The sequence below is a fragment of the Hylobates moloch genome, unplaced genomic scaffold, assembly GCF_009828535.3.
Source record: "Hylobates moloch isolate HMO894 unplaced genomic scaffold, HMol_V3 SCAFFOLD_14, whole genome shotgun sequence".
Classification (NCBI taxonomy): Eukaryota; Metazoa; Chordata; class Mammalia; order Primates; family Hylobatidae; genus Hylobates; species Hylobates moloch.
Genome location: NW_026652289.1, coordinates 77629387 through 77647980, shown reverse-complemented (window position 1 = coordinate 77647980; position 18594 = coordinate 77629387). Strand labels below are relative to the sequence as shown.

The 18594-nt window shown below is 37.8% G+C and overlaps 1 protein-coding gene across 5 annotated transcripts in view; it reads left to right on the top strand.

The window, feature by feature from the left end:
• CDIN1 (CDAN1 interacting nuclease 1) overlaps positions 1-18594 on the top strand; it is a 231001-nt gene that overhangs the window by 60169 nt on the left and 152238 nt on the right. For all 5 annotated transcript variants that reach the window (XR_004251585.2, XM_032174187.2, XM_032174185.2 and 2 more), the window contains exons 2-4: positions 7584-7629; positions 8525-8589; positions 17354-17414. Coding sequence is in view for 4 of the 5 variants with exons in the window: in XM_032174187.2 (XP_032030078.1) it covers positions 7584-7629; positions 8525-8589; positions 17354-17414 (172 nt within the window). In the remaining variant the exon portion in view is untranslated. The remainder of the gene's footprint in view (positions 1-7583; positions 7630-8524; positions 8590-17353; positions 17415-18594) is intronic.

Below are 18594 nucleotides of genomic sequence, written 5' to 3'. Positions count from 1 at the left end.
TAAGTGATGAAAATGAATTAACTACACTTAAATTAACATGGCTAACTCTCACAGACATATTGGTCAGTGAAAGAAGCCAGATGCAGAGTGCATGCTGTGTAATGCACTTAATATGAAGTTTACAGACAGGCAAAACTAACCTGTAGAACCTAAGGGACATTAGGTGATATTGGTGGTAAAACTATCAAGAAAAACAAGGAATGATAAGAAGTGGCTCATTTGTGAGAGGGAAGGAGGGTAGTGATTGGATGCAGTATCTTCTGGGGTGCTGGCAGTGTTCTGTTTGTTAACCTAAGTGGTTATATTTCTTTAAAAAATAATCGTTGGGCTGTGCATTTGTTCCATGTGGGTTTTTGTGTTTTATTTCCAATAAAAATAATTTTTAAAAAGGAATATATAATGACATGGATAAATGTTAGTATCTTATATAATGAAAACATGTTATGAAAAAGTATGTTTAACATACAATTTTGAAATGTATATGTGTGTGTGTATATAGATACACACAAACAGATTCATACACATCAGACATAGAGCAAAAACACAGGAAAATTATAGTCCAGAATGAATTCTAGGAGTGGACATCTGAATTTTACACAGAAGATGCACCATTGGATAACTAGGAAACTCTTCATTGAATATTGTTTTATAAAATTAACACTTACAGAGGGCCACTGCATCCTCTATAGAGAAGATGATTGGATTATTTATATTTGCCTGCCTGGTTCAGGGACAGATTTAAAGCTGCTTTATATTTAATATGAAGTGAATAACATTTGAGCAAAAGACATACGCAATCAGATAGAGACACTTCAGGCAGTGGTGGTGGTTAAAATATACTTTTGCTGCAGGGAGAATAATGGAAATTACCACACAGTCTTTTAATCCTTGACTGTTTATTTATTTATTTATTTATTTTTAAAATTTTATTATTATTATACTTTAAGTTTTAGGGTACAATGTGCAGGTTTGTTACATATGTATACATGTGCCATGTTGGTGTGCTGCACCCATTAACTCGTCATTTAGCATTAGATATATCTCCTAATGCTATCCCTCCCCCCTCCCCCCACCCCAGACAGTCCCCGGAGTGTGATGTTCCCCTTCCTGTGTCCATGTGTTCTCATTGTTCAATTCCCACCTATGAGTGAGAACATGCGGTGTTTGGTTTTTTGTCCTTGTGATAGTTTGCTGAGAATGATGGTTTCCAGTTTCATCCATGTCCCTACAAAGCACATGAACTCATCATTTTTTATGGCTGCATAGTATTCCATGGTGTATATGTGCCACGTTTTCTTAATCCAGTCTATTGTTGTTGGACATTTGGGTTGGTTCCAAGTCTTTGCTATTGTGGATAGTGCAGCAATAAACATATGTGTGCATGTGTCTTTATAGAAGCATGATTTATAATCCTTTGGGTATATACCCAGTAATGGGATGGCTGGGTCAAATGGTATTTCTAATTCTAGATCCCTGAGGAATCGCCACACTGACTTCCACAATGGTTGAACTAGTTTACAGTCCCACCAACAGTGTAAAAGTGTTCCTATTTCTCCACATCCTCTCCAGCACCTGTTGTTTCCTGACTTTTTTTTTTTTTTAGACGGAGTCTCGCTCTGTTGCCCAGGCTGGAGTGCAGTGGCGCAATCTCGGCTCACTGCAAGCTCCGCCTCCCGGGTTCACGCCATTCTCCTGCCTCAGCCTCTCCGAGTAGCTGGGACTACAGGTGCCCGCCACCACGCCCGGCTAATTTTTTGTATTTTTAGTAGAGACGGGGTTTCACCGTGGTCCTGACTTTTTAATGATGGCCATTCTAACTGGTGTGAGATGGTATGTCATTGTGGTTTTGATTTGCATTTCTCTGATGGCCAGTAATGATGAGCATTTTTTCATGTGTTTTTTGGCTGCATAAATGAATCCTTGACTGTTTTCTGCAGTCAGTAGTTCCTTTATCTTTAAAAACATAAAGGAACAACGTTTTTTATGAAGTTAAAGAAAAACTGCAATTTGATTTCTTAAAAAGGAAATAATGTCTAAAGCCATGGAATTTGGTCAAAACACTTGACCTCCCGTGACTCCAATTTTCTAGCAAAAAAAGCAGCATGCCCCACATGTCAGGGTTGTTTGGAGTATAACGTCACATCATATAAATGCTTAAGCGGAATTATTAGCATACATGATTTGCAGAACTCATTTCTGGGAACTGTTAAGAAGGCAGATTAGCACTGGGATTAAGACTTTGGGCTCTGGAATCGGATATAAATTTTCATTCCCACGTCTACTGCTCTTCTAGCTGTTTAATTGTGTATTTTATTTAACTTTTCTTCCTCCATTTCCCCATCTTTAAAATAAGGAGGATAGCAGTACCTACCTCACAAGATTGTTGTGGGGATAAAATTAAGTGCAAAGGTAGTCATAGAGCTGTTTGGATATATCTTCAGTTTGCCAGCAAAAATAGTTGAAAGCCTGGGGTGGTAACCACTTTTTTCATATATACAGTTCACCGTCTGTATCCATGGGTTCCACATTGGCATATTCAGCCAACAACGGATTGAAAATATTTGGGAGAAAAAAAGCAATAAAAATAACACTACAACAACAAAAAATACTAAAAATAAAAAACCAGGCCCGGCGTGGTGGCTCACGCCTGTAATCCCAGCACTTTGGGAGGCCAAGGTGGGCGGATTACTTGAGGTCAGGAATTTGAGACCAGCCTGGCCAACATGGTGAAACCCTGTCTCTACTAAAAATATAAAAATTAGCCGGGCGTGGTGGCAGCTACTCTGGAGGCTGAGACAGGAGAATAGCTTGAACCAGGAGGCGGAGGTTGCAGTGAGCCGAGACTGCACCACTGTACTCCAGCCTGGACAACAGAGCGAGACTCTGTCTCAAAAAAAACTGCCCCCCCCTCAAAAAAACACAATACAGTATTCACAACTGTTTATACAGCATTTACACTGTATTAGGTATTATCAGTAATCAAGAGATGATTTAAATTATACCAGAGAATGTGCATGGGTTATATGCAAATACTGTGCCATTTTATGTAAGTGACTTGAACATCCACAGATTTTGATTTCCATGAGGGTCCGGAAACCAGTCCCCCATCAACAGATACTGACGTTCAACTATATATTTGACCTATAGTTATTAAGAACTTCTTTTTTTATAGTTGATTACTACTAAGCTTAATGTTGCCATCTACCTAATCATTTATGGGGATATTTGCTGTGGTTAGGCATAAAATGTTTGCATCCTTGATATGAAGTTGGAAATTAGGAAGAGAAGACATAGGGTGGGAGATAGTTTGGATACATTTTTCTTTATGTCTTGAATTTAGTTTACAGATTTTTCCCTTTTCCCTCCTCAGTAATTTCCCAGAGTATCAGTAATCTCCCTCCAGATTTCCATTTTGCATTTTGTTCCTAAAAAATAAGCAAAGTTTGTAGTAGTATTATATCAAAGTTTGTGTAGTGTTGTTGAATTCTGTTTTAATTTTAGAGGGAAAAATGGCTCTACATTTCAAATTTGTGTGTGGTATGTGTGTGTGTGGCAGGGGGCTTTGGGGGAGGTCAAGAGATTGTAGCTGCATTGCTTTTATAGAAAATATGCCTTGACCAGCACTCTGAATCATTAACAACAGACAGCTGGTGTTCCTTTGTATTCTTCACAGGTTTAGAGAGGTTGTGCCTAGCAATTGTGAGATGTCCAAGTATATCCAAGTATAATGCTTTGTAGGAGTATCCTGCTTTATCTTTCTTTCATTGGTTTGCTTCTTCCCAAGCTCCAGAAATAATATTTATTTTTCTCAGAGAATGTTGAGCCAGTAGAGTGTACACATTTAAGCTTCCTAGATTCTATAGAAAAGGAGCTTTAAGGTAAAGGTATTTACTTCCTTGTGGTCTTTTTCAGAGGTTGCATACTCAAGAAGAGGAGGAACATAAAATACGTGATGTCTTCTCTTAAGGTTCTGCATGCTTTAGGTCTCCATCTGAAAACATAAGGACCTCACCCTTGTATGAATGTTGCATTGCAACTAAGTCTGTGCTCAGCTCTCTTAATCTGTGCTACACTCTCCCAACTCTTTGAGGCTCTTTCATGTTACCAAGTATCTTAGCTGGGTGGACTTGGGAGCACATTGAGTTAAATATCACATGAGGAACTAGTTTGTTGCCTGTTTTTATATCAGGCATTTGAAGAACGTTGAATGCAATATAACATGAGAAGAAATAGTACCCCATTAATGTTTAAACTCTATATGGGAAAATCACACACCAGTTTATGATCTCTAGGTACGTCAATTTAGTGAGTCAGTGACAGACAGAGGAACAATTTTAGGGAAGCCAATTATAGCCATCAGCTAAGGGGAGAACTAGAAATTATGGAAATGGACAACCCCTCTCAAGTTTTCCATCTTGTACATGTGCCACCATTATGGAGCACCTTGTCTCAAAGCCCTTCACCATGCCTCCACCTTACTAGAGAACACAGAAGCCTGGGAAGAGTTTTATTTCTTTGGTTTGGAGATTTAAAAAAATAGACATGTATAATTACACAGAATAAGAATGGAGGCTGGTCAGTTCAATTCCGTGGTCTCTTGAGCAGTTCCACAGTGTCCTCAAGGACCCAAGCTCTTTCCATCTTCCATCTGCCATCCTCACAGTGCTAGTTTTTTCTTCAGGCCCGTTTCCACATTGCTGCAGCACGGCTGTTGCTGTTCCAGATTTGGACAAGGCTTTACCTAGCCATTCTTTGGGTCCACTCACATGCTCCCCTTTACCCAGACAGCTTCAGGGTATGGAGCTAAATCTGGGAGATAGCATGGGAAAAATACAAGCAAAACTGTTTTGATGGGGTTTTAATACTACATCCTGGGTATTTGGTACAAATTAAATGACTGCCTTTTTGATTATGTAAATTTAAAACCCCATATATGCTAAGTGATATAAAGTGTAAAGATTCAGGGTATGATTTACTTCATTCTGTATAAAAAAAAATTTGAGTACTTGACAGTGTTCTGATTTTTGCCTTTTTTGTGTGTGTACTTTTGTGTGCGTACTTGAAAGTTTCTTCTAAATCAACTCCCGTCCACCTTGTTTAGTTTTTTGATTCTGATGGCATATTTCCCCATACATAGTTACCTTGGGACATTGTAGATGCACTGTGGTACTGTTGAATGTTGGACTGTGATGTTCAAGGTAGACCTTTCAGTTGCACAGAATCTTTTTCTCCTCTCCTCTTTAGCTGGAAACCACATTTCTTGTGAACCTAGTGAAAGTTGAATTTATTCTGTAACTTCTGTTCCCTTTGGCCAAAACAGATCAAACACGGTGGGATGGTACAGTGGGCGCAGGGTAGAGGTGGTGAGTTCCTCAGAACGATAGCCTTGAGATCATGGGACTCTGCTCCTCTCCCCACCTGCCCAGCATTTCCCTCTGGTGTCCCTTCTCAGCATTAACACGTTGGAAGAAAGTACAAATAATATACACTGAAGTCAATGTCTTGGTTGTACTAAAACTACTTGCCTGCTCCTTATGGTGTGACATTTGGTCAGAACACTCTTCTATAAGGTTAGCACATACAGAAAGAGATAGTTGGCTGGCAGACTACCTAGCAAAGTTCACTTTATTCTCTACAGCTTTGAATTAGTTAAACAAAACCAAAACATTTTGGACCCAAATCTGTCTTTCTGTTGTTACTATGTGTACGTAAGTGGTTTTCTTTTTTTATTAATAGTTCTAGCCAGTTTTTACTCCCAGTATAAGCTGGCAAAAATCACTCTAACCCTCTCGGCCGTAGAAAAACTGAGTTGCTTCACAGGCTCTGTCCATGGTTTTAGCTGAATTAAATTCTAAGCAGTTTGAAGACATTTTTCTAGCCAAAGACGTTGTCCTATCCTTGGCTTATACAGTGCTGTCAACTCCTGACCAACTTCTCATTTTGAACTATTTATTCTTGAACTTATTTCTCTAACTGCCTCTTCCCATTCTGGGCATCTACAGTTATGCTATGTTTTATTTACAGTTTAGTTTTCTTTTCATTGGTCATTGGTCCCTACTTTCTCATTGCAAATACGTTTATTTCTATCATCTTTTTTGAAGCCCAAAGAATGACATGTTGTGTACCATTAAATGGTTAATAACATAAATGTATTTTGCTATACAATGAGGAGGGGGTCTATTTATGGCACACAAATATCTAACATTAATTTATTAAGCGTTTACAAAGATTTGGGCTTCATTTTGCCTCCTCCCCCCCTCAGAAGATTATTGTCAGCAGCCCTACTAGGGTATGTGATTTGGTTGTTAAGCTCGGTCAAGCCAGGCAAAATAGGAAGATTTTATATAAAATTGGCTCTTTCAAAGGGGCTTTTCAGTTTTAAAGGGAAATTGAAAAAACCAGACTATAATGGATTTATAATTGTATTTAATCATTTCTCTGTACTTTTGAGTTATTGAAATATTCTTTTAATAATGTATCAGTTTCCTTGGTAAACATTTAGGGTATTTTTTTCTTAACCTACTCTTGTAATTTGGTAAGGGTGGAAAGTTATCAGCCAAATTTGTAATGTCATCCAGAAGATGACAACACCTAGACAATGAGTAAACAAATATGGTGTCACTTTATTTCACATTCCCCAAATTACCTGTGATGAGCTTAAGAGATTTTTTCATTTATAAATAGAAAAAAATGTATTCACAGTACTTTGGCATCCTATAAAAGTCGAATTATCTAAAATGTAATCTATTCAGATAGCATTTAGTAGGAAAATAGAAATAATTGTTTTCAAGATACGGTAAGTTAGACGTGTCTGTAAAGGACAGTCGAAAAGAGTAGCAGTGGGGTATTGATTGCTTTTTAGAGAAGGAAAAATTCCATTCCATTTCTAAATGTTAACAATTGCAAAAGGAAAATTCCCACTTGGGAAGAACGTTTTTCAGGTTGCTTCATTGCCAGGTGTTTGACATTGTGTGTTGTCTTGGATGAATAAGGCTTAGGGCAGTCTTTAGGAATGATTCACTCCAAGGACCTCTGCTTCCTGCTGTGAAAGCTTCTATTTTCATAGCACGCCAGTATTGGTGGGAATGTTCCAGTGACCACTGTGCTACTTCTAGTAAAGACCAAAGTTTTCCCCCTGAAACTGGGATAGCTGTAGAGGAGGATACCTGTCGGCTAACAAAATTAATTTCAGAACATTCTCAATGAATGAAGTGTATGTTCTCTACTGTTTATGAGACTGAACTGTGTCACTTATTAATGGAAATAAGCCTTGCTTTCTCGTGGTCCCCTTTAACACCATCGCATTCTACAAATATGATTTACAATCATTCTAAAGTTTAAAAAAATCAAAATAATGTGATAGCTGCTTTGAGCCCATATTTTCCCCTTTCCTTTTTTCTCTCTCCTTGACCCAGCAGCAGGAAGCCTTTGTTTGAGGTGTTCATCTGGAACAACTTTTCCACACTTGTTTTCATGTTCTGTTAGATTACAGGGCAGCAGGCCTACCTTTGAAGCTCCTTTCTCTTTTGTTTCTTTGCCGTGCACTCCAGTAATTAACTTTGTCCTTCTTTTATTTGTTCCAGTCAATCGCAGGCCACTCTGCTGAGCATCTTCTCCCAGGAGTACCAGGTTAGAAGTTTTCTCCTTTGTGAGGGTTGACAGGTGCCTAATTGAATGATGAATGTCCCTTTATTTCTTTGTAATTGAACTGCCAGCTCTCTGATTGGGTTGGAGGATGTTCTCCTTTCCACATCAAGCACCGCCTGCGTCTCGGTGGAGGCCTGCCAAGCCTACCCATCCATCTGTCTAATAACATCTAGCCTTTGCTTATTTGGTGGACCTGTAATAAATTATGCTAAACCATTATTATTCTGACAATAATAATTTCCCTGTGTTGTGTGGTTCCATGTGCTAAATGTTTGCTGACTTGCACTGTCAGTGCCGCTTTCCATTGCTGACAGAGATGATGATAAATGACCATTGCTGGAGTGGCAGAAGGCAAGAGAGGCAGAAAATGGAGTCATTTATCATGAGATGACAGGTGTCAGTCAAGTGGCAAGTCTCTATGGAATTACTTTTTGTAGTTTTCAAATAAGTTGTTTTTAAGCAATGTTCTTCCTGGTTAAAAATGGCAATTGGATTGTAAAACTAGAGTGCAGAGGACTGAGATGGAATTGAATCGATGGAAAATTAATACAAAGGTTGAAAGAGGGAACAAGTTTTTATTTGCCCTCTGTAGCCCTAAGCAAACTTATTTAGATTCAATTACTATGACCCTGTTGGCTTTTACATATATACTGTACCTTGTGGTACAGTCTGAAGACATCCCAGCCAAGCAATAGAGATTAAAATGCATAGGTTCATAGGGTAGAAGGAAAAGAAGTCCTGCCATCACCAGAATTCCCAAGCTATTATTCAGTGTTCCCTATGTGCTAGTCATTGGGCTGAAGAAATAATGTCATTCTTGTTTTGAACCTCATCTGTGACATACCAAAGATTTGTGTTTTTTTTTTTTTTCTTTCAGAAACACATTAAAAGAACACATGCCAAACATCATACTTCGGAAGCAATTGAAAGTTATTACCAGAGGTATGACCTTCCTGCCCCACTAGAGGGTATCATAGTACCTATTAATTGTAATAATAATTATGAATAAGTTAGGTTATTAATTTTCTATGTCATATCCCAAGACATTGTGTTTTAAGTCTTTTATTCAAAACTTTTAGTATGTTTTTGAATGAGTTTTCAAATGCTTTGTTTTGTAGATCTAAAGAGTATGGTAAGGCTGTCTTGACTTACGTGTGTGTGTGCACATACTATGTGAGATGTAGTTACAATATTATGAAATCTCAGTTGGCTACTTGAAACTTATTATTTTTTTTTTTTTTGAGACGGAGTCTTTCTCTGTCCCCCAGGCTGGAGTGCAGTGGCGCGATCTCGGCTCACCGCAACCTCCACCTCCTGGGTTCACGCCATTCTCCTGCCTCAGCCTCCCGAGTAGCTGGGAATACAGGCGCCCGCCAACACGCCCGGCTAATTTTTTGTGTTTTTAGTAGAGACAGGGTTTCACCGTGTTAGCCAGGATGGTCTCGATCTCCTGACCTCGTGATCCGCCCGCCTCAGCCTCCCAAAGTGCTGGGATTACAGGCTTGAGCCACCGCACCCGGCTGAAACTTATTATAAGTGCATATCCTGTCTAAATGCATATGCTCATATATACATATATCTACATATATTTGAAAGTTCTCAAACCAATTTTCATTTCTTAGATTAGCAAGTTGAAAAAAGAAGATTGAATTTGGATGTCGTGTATTTTGCATCATAGGTATTAGGATATCCATTTTAGAAATGAAAAAAATGTATCAAGTAAAGGCACATGGAGATATATTGTAGTGTATAAGGGTCACATTTTAAAGGGGATTTTGTATTTTTAAAAGACAACCTTGGGTATTAAATCAACAGCATAGTATCCAGAAGATATTTTAATTTCAGCCTAATTTATTATAAATAGATTTCAACTTCTTCTTCTGAAACAATCTTTAAAATAACTCTGATTTTTTTATTCTAAAATTTGTATTGTCATTGTAATATGACTGAATAATTTATAACACTAAATGATAATGGTTTGCATTAGAAATTGTTAGTTGGTTTCTTAAATCTTTCAAGGGCACATTGGAAATGAAAACTGTTTGAAATCTGCTCTTAAATTATTATACTTAAGATTGACAGATGAACCTTTCTGTGGTGAGAATGACACCACTGATTTTAGATGAATGATTTTTATGCATAAAAATTTTATGAATGAAATAAATATGTGGATAAAATATTGGTGTCATGTTTCAGTAGTCATTTTATTTAGAATCGAGAAAGGGATATTTAACAGGAAAGCCGCAGAAGTTAGATTTTTTAAAAAAAGTTATTCACTGCAATATGTGGTAAAAGATATGCTTTGTTTTGAGTAGTAATACCTGTCAAAGAAAGATAACATGCACTCATTACACACACACAGACACAGACACACACACACACACATTTTTGTGTCTAGGAGAGATCCTCTCTAAACAAGACTTTGTAAAGTTTGATGATTTATTCAAAAGTCATAACCTTCTTGGTGAAATTGACATTCAAATTAAAGTCATAACCTAAATTATACATATGAAATTAAAAATGGCCCATGAAGTGCTGTGAAGCCTGCAACTGTGTTGGCATCCAGACTCTTCAAAGAAGCACTGAAGGTTATTTACATGCCAAAAAATACATTCTTGTTTGTAAACATATAGTCCTAGGCTGTCATATAAAAGTATGATTTTATGTCTGGATTTTAAAGGCTTGTAATGTATACAAAGGAAAATAGAGCATTTTAAAGGAAAATGCTCTCTTTTCCTAGAAATTCGGAGATCCACTAACAGGTAATGGGGCTGCCCTCTGATACTCATTTGCCTCATTGTAAGAAGGTTGTTTTAATTATTAATATATGATTTTTAGGATCACTAGGTGCTGCTATTTCAAATCTAAGTTTTCATTAAAAAGTATATCTAATTATTGAAGTATGAATATACTTTTGTTGGATTATCTGGGTAGTATAGGCCATAAATAAATAAATATCTTTTTTTTTTTCTTTTTGAGACAGTGTCTCTCTCTGCCACCCAGTCTGAGGTGCAGTGGCACGATCAAAACTCACTGCAGCCTCAAACTCTTGGCCTCAGGCAATCCGACTGCCTCAGTCTCCTGAGTAGCTGGGACTACAGGTGCACACCACCATGACTAGCTAATTAAAAAAAAAAAATTTATAGAGACAGGGTCTTGCTCCCTTGCCCAGGCTGGTCTTGAACTTCTGGCCTCAAGTGATCTCCCACCTCAGCCTCCCAAAGTGCTGAGATTACACGCCTGAGCCACCGTGCCTGGCCCAGAAATAAATACCTTTAAGTATACCCAATGATGAACAGTTGAGTGGGTAATAATGAGAATACATAAATAGATTTCTTTAAATTTATTTAAATGTGACAGTCTCAATTATTTCTAAGAGTTACAGCATTTGAAACAAAAACATGAAGTTAGACGGTAATGGTCAGTCTCAGAAGAAAGCAGTCTAACCACTTTCTGACTTTACCAACCTGCTGTCTGACTTTCTGCCCTGCACTTTGCGCTTGAAGACAGGCCATGTTGTTACCTTTCAGATGGATTGACCTCAGTAGCCTTTTGTTTGAAATGTGCAGGTCAAATGTTCCTGTCTGTGCTAAGGTAAATTGGCTTTAAAAGGTTTTTGTTTGTTTTCCAGCAGATTAGAATAAAGCCAAATTGTATTTGTTATATCAAAATATATTTAAGCAATTTGAAAATGTTAATGGCAATTGTATTTAATTTTTTTCTTTTATAAAGTAATACTCAGCTATTGTGAAAATAAAGCACATTTGTGATAGTATTAAAAAGGAATGAATGATTGCCTATAATTGTGCCACTCAGAGATCTCTACTGGCATTTTTCATTTTAGTCTTTTGTCAGCCCATTTTTATGTTGATGAGGTCACATTATATAAGCAATTGTGAATCCTGAGTTTTACACCTGGAAAAATGTATATGACATAATATTATTTTGTAGAAAGCTTTTTATAAACATTTTTTGATTGCCTTATTTCATCATATGGAAGTATCATAATTTACTGAATTATTCCTTTGTCAAGCATATATGTTTCCAATGTTCTTTTTTTTTTTTTTTTTTTTTAAGACGGAGTCTCGCTCTGTCGCCCAGGCTGGAGTGCAGTGGCGTGATCTCGGCTCACTGCAAGCTCCGCCTCCTGGGTTCACGCCACTCTCCTGCCTCAGCCTCCCGAGCAGCTGGGACTACAGGCGCCCGCCACCACACCCGGCTAATTTTTTGTATTTTTAATAGAGACAGAGTTTCACCGTGCTAGCCAGGATGGTCTTGATCTCCTGACCTCGTGATCAGCCTTCCTCGGCCTCCCAAAGTGCTGGGATTACAGGCATGAACCACTGCGCCTGGCCTCCAATGTTCTATTATTGTAAATAATACTGTGATAAACATCTTGATACATGAGACTGCATTTTGAATTAGTTTTTTTAATATTTCTATATACGTAATTATTGGTGCAAACAATGTGAACATTTTATAAAAGTATTACATATTGCCAAACTACTGTCTAGAAATGTTTTCCTGGTTGCATATGTTGAACAGGGTGGATCCGCTCTAAATGTATTTGTTTTCCAATCTGTTTCCCAACTATATCCTATAACACTTCATAAGAAGTGCTAGGAAAAAAAAAGTCTAATTTGAGGTTGTATTTGTCTTTTCAGGAAACTTTAATTATCCCCCACATCAAAGTGACAGATCAGGCTTTATTTAAATTTTCAGATATATAATCAAAGGGGCATACTAATTACTGAAAATATTCCATAAAGACATAATTAGAAAATCCTAATGGTACCTTTCTCTGCATCCTCATAGTATCTTGTGCAAACTTACAGCATTGCACTTTTCACACTGGTATAATGGTTTGCTTCTGTCTCTAGCTACCCTGAACGCTCTTTGGGGTAGGGCTACACAAAAACAAATGAATGATGGACCCTCATCCAACTCTGGCAAAGATCTGAATTGCAATTGGGATATAAGGATGTCATCCTTAATACTATATTAAGGTGACCTGGGCTCCATTCCTGATGCCTATTTGCCAGTTAAAATGAATTTGTACAGAAGCTATATGTCATCATCTAGCTTTGCTACAAGAGGACTAACAGGTACACATCCAATGGGTGAAATCAGCCTTAAAAGGTCCTCAGAGAAGGCCCATTTTATGATGTTTTTTGAGTGTGAAAGACTCATTTATATCTAAGATGAAACTAATATGTACTCATTTCAAATATAAGGCAAAGTTCTCCATGCTCTGGCCTAAGAAGATCCACAACCCTGTCACTGAGTGTTTTCTCTCAGCTTGGAACACCTTCTGCTTCCCTACAAACTAGTAAAGATGATAAGTTTATTTCTAGACTACTACATAAGCAAGTTGCCCCGGACACCCCGAATCGATAATTCTTGCAACTCCCACAGCACTCTGTATAGACATACCTCTGTTAGCACTTCTCTTGCTGCATTTTACATACTTACGTACACAGCTCTTTTCCCACCAAAAAGGACAGTTGAAGGCAGGTACTGTGTCTTACATTTGTATTGTTGGTTTTTAGCATTGTAAATGGGGCATACTGAGTGTAAAGTAGATGGTGCTAATTGAACAAAAAAGCGGTCCAATTTTCAGAAACTATTTTTGTCACATATATGTTACCAATATCATATTTAAGCCAACCTTTTTTACATGTGAACATCTGAATAAAGTTCTGTAGTTCTGATCTTCTAACGCTGCTAAAGCTGGCTCCTCCGCCAGTGTGCTGGGAGAAGGGAGGAAATGGAGACAATATTTCTAAACTTTGCTATTGATGGGGACTTGCAGATCTGACCAACTGTGTGCATGTGCACTTATGCTCATGTGCACCAATTTAGGTGAACCTAAACAAATTTCACCAAGAATCTTTCCTGTTTAGAAATAAAATGGCATTAGTACAGTGTGAAAGAATAGAGATATTTTCAAAGTAAACTCTCGAGCTGTGTCTATTTATATACAACATGGAGAATTGAGAAAATTTCTTCAATAATTCCAAAGCTTGAGAAAATTTTTATTTATTTATTTATTTATTATTTGAGACAGAACCTTTCTCTGTCACTCAGGCTGCAGTGCAGTGGTGCAATCTCGGCTCACTGCAACCTCCACCTCCCAGGTTCAAGTGATTCTTGTGCCTCAGCCTCCCGAGTAGTTGGGATTACAGGCATGCACCACCATGCTGGGCTAATTTTTGTGCTTTTAGTAGAGACAAGGTTTCACCATGCTGTGCAGGAAGGTCTCAAACGATCCACCTGCCTTGGCCCCCCAAAGTGCTGGGATTACAGGTCTGAGCCACCGTGCCCAGCCAGAAAACATTTTCTACTATCTGGATATTATAAGGTTTCTGTTAACCATGATGAAATCATGTAAAATACAGATTTTGATGGGAGGCAGACGCAAGCGGATCACCTGAGATCAGGAGATCGAGACCAGCTTAGCCAACATGGCAAAACCGCATCTCTACTAAAAGCACAAAAACTAGCCAGGTGTGGTGGCACGCACCTGTAATCTCAGCTACTTGGGAGACTGAGGCAGGAGAATTGCTTGAACCCAGGAGGCGAAGGTTGCAGTGAGCCGAGATTGCACCACTGCACTCCAGCCTGGGTGACAGAGCAAGACTTCATCTCAAAAAAAAAAAAAAAAAAATACAGTCTTTGAATTCTTAATTGGTATCAACTCAATGCTAGCAAGAATGCAGAGACACATGAATTCTCCTGGGCATTAGGAATAAAGCCCAGGTCACTTTAATGTAGTGTTGAGAATGACATCCATATATCCCAGTTGCAATTCGGATGTTTGCCAGGGTTGGATGAAGGTTCAACATTCATTTGTGTAGCCCTACCCCAAAGAGCGTTCAGGGTAGCTGGAGACAGAAGCAGACCATTATACCAATGTGAAAAGTGCAATGCTGTAAGTTTGCACAAGATTATGATGAGGATGCAGAGAAAGGTACTATTAGGATTTTCTAATTATGTCTTTATGGAATATTTTCAGTAATTAGTATGTCCCTTTGATTGCATATCTGAAAATTTAAATAAAGCCTGATCTGTCACTTTGATGTGGGGGATAATTAAAGTTTCCAGAAAAGACAAATATAACCTTAAATTAAACTTAATTTTTTTTCCTACCACTTATGAGGTGTTATAGGTTATAGTTGGGAAACAGATTGGAAAACAAATATATTTAGAGCAGATCCACCATGTTCAACGTATGTGGCACCTCACTAGGCCTTGAGGGATCAGGGTTCTATAGCTTTATTGTTTACCATCTAAGAGAGCCCAGATGGGTTTTATCAGTGCCCTGGGGTTTGGTTTCTTTATATGACCAACTGGGAAGCTTTACCAACCTCATAATTAGGAATTTCCACAGTATTAAGTATGGTCATGCTTTTAATATTATACAGACTATATAGATACAGAGGATTGTAATTATGGTTTAATCATCTTCTGTTTCTTTAAACTTGATAGAAGTGCTTCACTGGTCATTAGCAGGATAATGATTGATGCAACTTTTACATGAAGCCATGTCATTTTGACTTAAAGCAACAGATCTCTGGTATAGGAGGTAGTCTGGCATCTAGCTGCTACTCTCTTTCACTGTTTGCAGTCAGCTCTCACCATGGCATGCTCCTTCTTTTCATGCTGATCTCTACTCGAGTGTCACTCCCTCAGAGAGGGGCTTCCTGAACAACCCATCTAAGTTTACATTTTATTCTAGCATATACCATTATACTGTATATTTATCTCCCTGCCTTTTTATTGTTTGTGTCACCACTGTAATATAATCTCTGTGATGATGGGACCATGAATGGTTTTTTTTTTCCCCCAATTGCTTCTTCAGAACCTGGAATAAGGCCTGACACATAGCGCTCCAAAATACTTGTCAGGTAACTGAAACTGAAGTAGAAAGCTGTAAAGACATCCCAATATTGGTATAGGCTTAAATACGCTGACCCAGAATCAGAAACCATAGTAAATACGCACTCTTGGTGGCTACAAGCACACAGTCAGCTGGTCTGACTTGACTGAACTGATTGGCGGTTCCTTGGGTAGTATCAGTGCAGTGGAATTGTTTGTAAAAAATTGATGTGAGGTTCTTAATGGACCTATTTTCCAGGGACCTTTCTCTAAAGCACATTTGCCTTGTTTTATTTATCTGTTTTTTCCTCTTGCTTCTGAATGTCCTTATTTTCCAATTAGTTCTCCAAATAATCCATTCAAGGGTGGCCCCAAAATGTGGAAAATTGCTTTGTTAGAATTATTTTGAAGTTACAATGATCCAGAGGTTCTCCTCACCTTAAACAATTTGCTGTTACCCCACTTTGCTTACAGGAAAATTATACAACTTTGTAAATATACTCATGAAATAATATAATTTAGTACCTGCTTCTGGCAATTATATGGAAGACCTCACCTGTTGACTTTATTACTCTCAGACAAATACCCAGAGCTTATTCAGTCAAATAATATACTGTAGGGAAAATTTCCATACCTAATTCTGCTTTCTTGTCCAATATGGTTTTTAAAAATTATTTAATTTTTTATTTGTTAAAGGAAAAATATAAGGTGATTTTTTATTATATAACCACCTACCATAAACAAAGTACTTGGTAGGCATAATAAATTGAATAAAATACAATTCTCCAATCTTCATGAAGCTTTCAACATTACAGTGGGGGATGGGTTTGAGGCAGCCAAGTAATAGGCAAATACAATATGCTATGTTACATGATAGAAAGATGTACAGGGCATTCCTCGATTGCATATGAGGAGCACTTAACTTATATGGTAGTGGATCAAAGAAGGTGACATCTGAATTGAATCATGAGTTATCCAGGTGAGGGATGGGAGCGGGAGACAGTGACTAGAGATGAGGCTGGCAGAGTAGAGCAGGTAGAAACTAGATTATGAAGAACATTACAAGAGCTGTTGAATGGTTATAATTTAATCTTGAGATTTTAATGTGGGGCCTTGAAGTGTTATAATGAGGGGAATGACACATTCAAATTTTTGTAAAAAAAAAAAAAGATCACCCCAGCTTCCATAGGGGTGATTCCCCAATCACCCCAACAAAACCATGGGGTTTTGTTTTGTTTGGGGATTTTGGGGAGTTGTGTGTTTTTTTCCAGTGGAGTGAGAGGATAATGAGAGCTGGAGGTTCTTACACAAATGCAGGGCAGATAAGGTGATGGCTTGTATTGCCTATCACAGGTGTGCTGACCCACTGATGACATGTCTGTACCATTGTTTTCTTAATAAGGGGTCAAGCAGCCCTGTGAAACAGGTAATGGAAAAGGCAAGATGGGTGCATGAATGCTTTTCTCAAAGTATGTAAGTCAACTTCTTTCCTTTCCATGCAATGGTTGTCTGTGGTAGAAACAAGGCAGAGTGATATGGATGGTTCCTCTTGTTTGCTTTATATGTTAGGAGGTGAAAGAAAACAAGGGAGACCTAAGTATTTACACCTTCTGCCCCCACCTTCAGCTTCTTAGTTGCCAGTGGTTTTGAGGTGAGTTGTTTGTGTTATGTTTTTCCCTTCAATGCTTTCCTATGAAAGTAGCTTACTTTAACTACAGTTGAGTGTGGCATTTGCCCAGGAGAAACATGTATACACACAGGGGATGCTGACAGGTCTATGCTGGCCTTTTCTTGTCACTGCATTACCACTTGGCTTTGTCTTGTCTAGGTACCTGAATGGAGTGGTGAAAAATGGAGCTGCCCCAGTGCTCCTGGACCTGGCCAATGAGGTAATGTTATTGTTACGATTTTATTTAAACCTGTGTGTAACCTAAGGGGCCTATCTAGACTAACTTTGCTTACAATTATAATTACCTTTGGAAAAAAAAAGAATTTGAGGTGCATTAGACATTTAAATTGCTCCCTGATCACTTTGTACTTTTAATAATTGGACAAAGAACTTCACGTATTAATCAGTTGACATAATTAGCCTACTTCTTTTAAGGCAAATGTATAAACAGCCTCTTGGTTTCTTATTTTGTGGAAAATTTCAACCAAACAGCTCAGGACATGCTTTTCTTAGGATAGGTTGTCTTAATTTAGTGTGAGAAATACCTGTGTCAAGTAAAGAGATGGATGCCAAAAAAAAAAAAAAATCTGCTATTATAAAAATGAAGAGAGAAATTGTATACTTAAAGATGTACTTGATTCGTTTTTTTGTTAGCAAACTTTTATTATAATAAAGGATACATGCCTTGTAGAAAAGTCTCTTTCTTTATATGAAGAAGCATAGTGTTCTTAATAACACCAAGTAAGAAGTGATTTATTGAACTTATTCGTTAACTCTGATCTGCTTCTGTTTGGGGAAACAAATAACAGCCTTACATTTAAAAAAAGGAAACCCTACAGATTTCCCATGAATGAAGGAGCTGTGAAAAGTTCATAATAGTTGCAGAGAGCATACCAAAAAAATAAAATATTTAATTCCTAAACTTTAAAATATTTATCCACTGTAATAAGAGCAATACAATATTTAGTCTGACTTGGAACTGCTTATGCAAACCTCGTAGGGATGGAATGAAATGTACACTGTTTTTGTGTTGCATTATAATGGAAAACATAGAAGCAAGGCAGAAAATATGTGTTTGCATTAAAGATGACTCAGTACTGTGAGCATTAAGTGTTGCAGTAGCAGCAAGTTCTACATGTTATATTAGCAAGGAAGGATGGCTTCCCTCGCAGCTTCTGTCTGCTGCTATAAGCTGCTGCAGTCAACAAATGAGCAATTACCTATCAGTTACTAGATGGTTTTAATAGTCTAGGCAATGTCTACACAATCAGATAGGATAGTTAACATCTAGAATGGATTTCTGTGCACCTCCTAGAAAAACAAGTATTTTGGTTTTTTGTTTGTTTTTTCCATTTCTAGAGCAGGGTGTTTTTGTTTTTGTTTTCCTTTTTGCTTTTCTT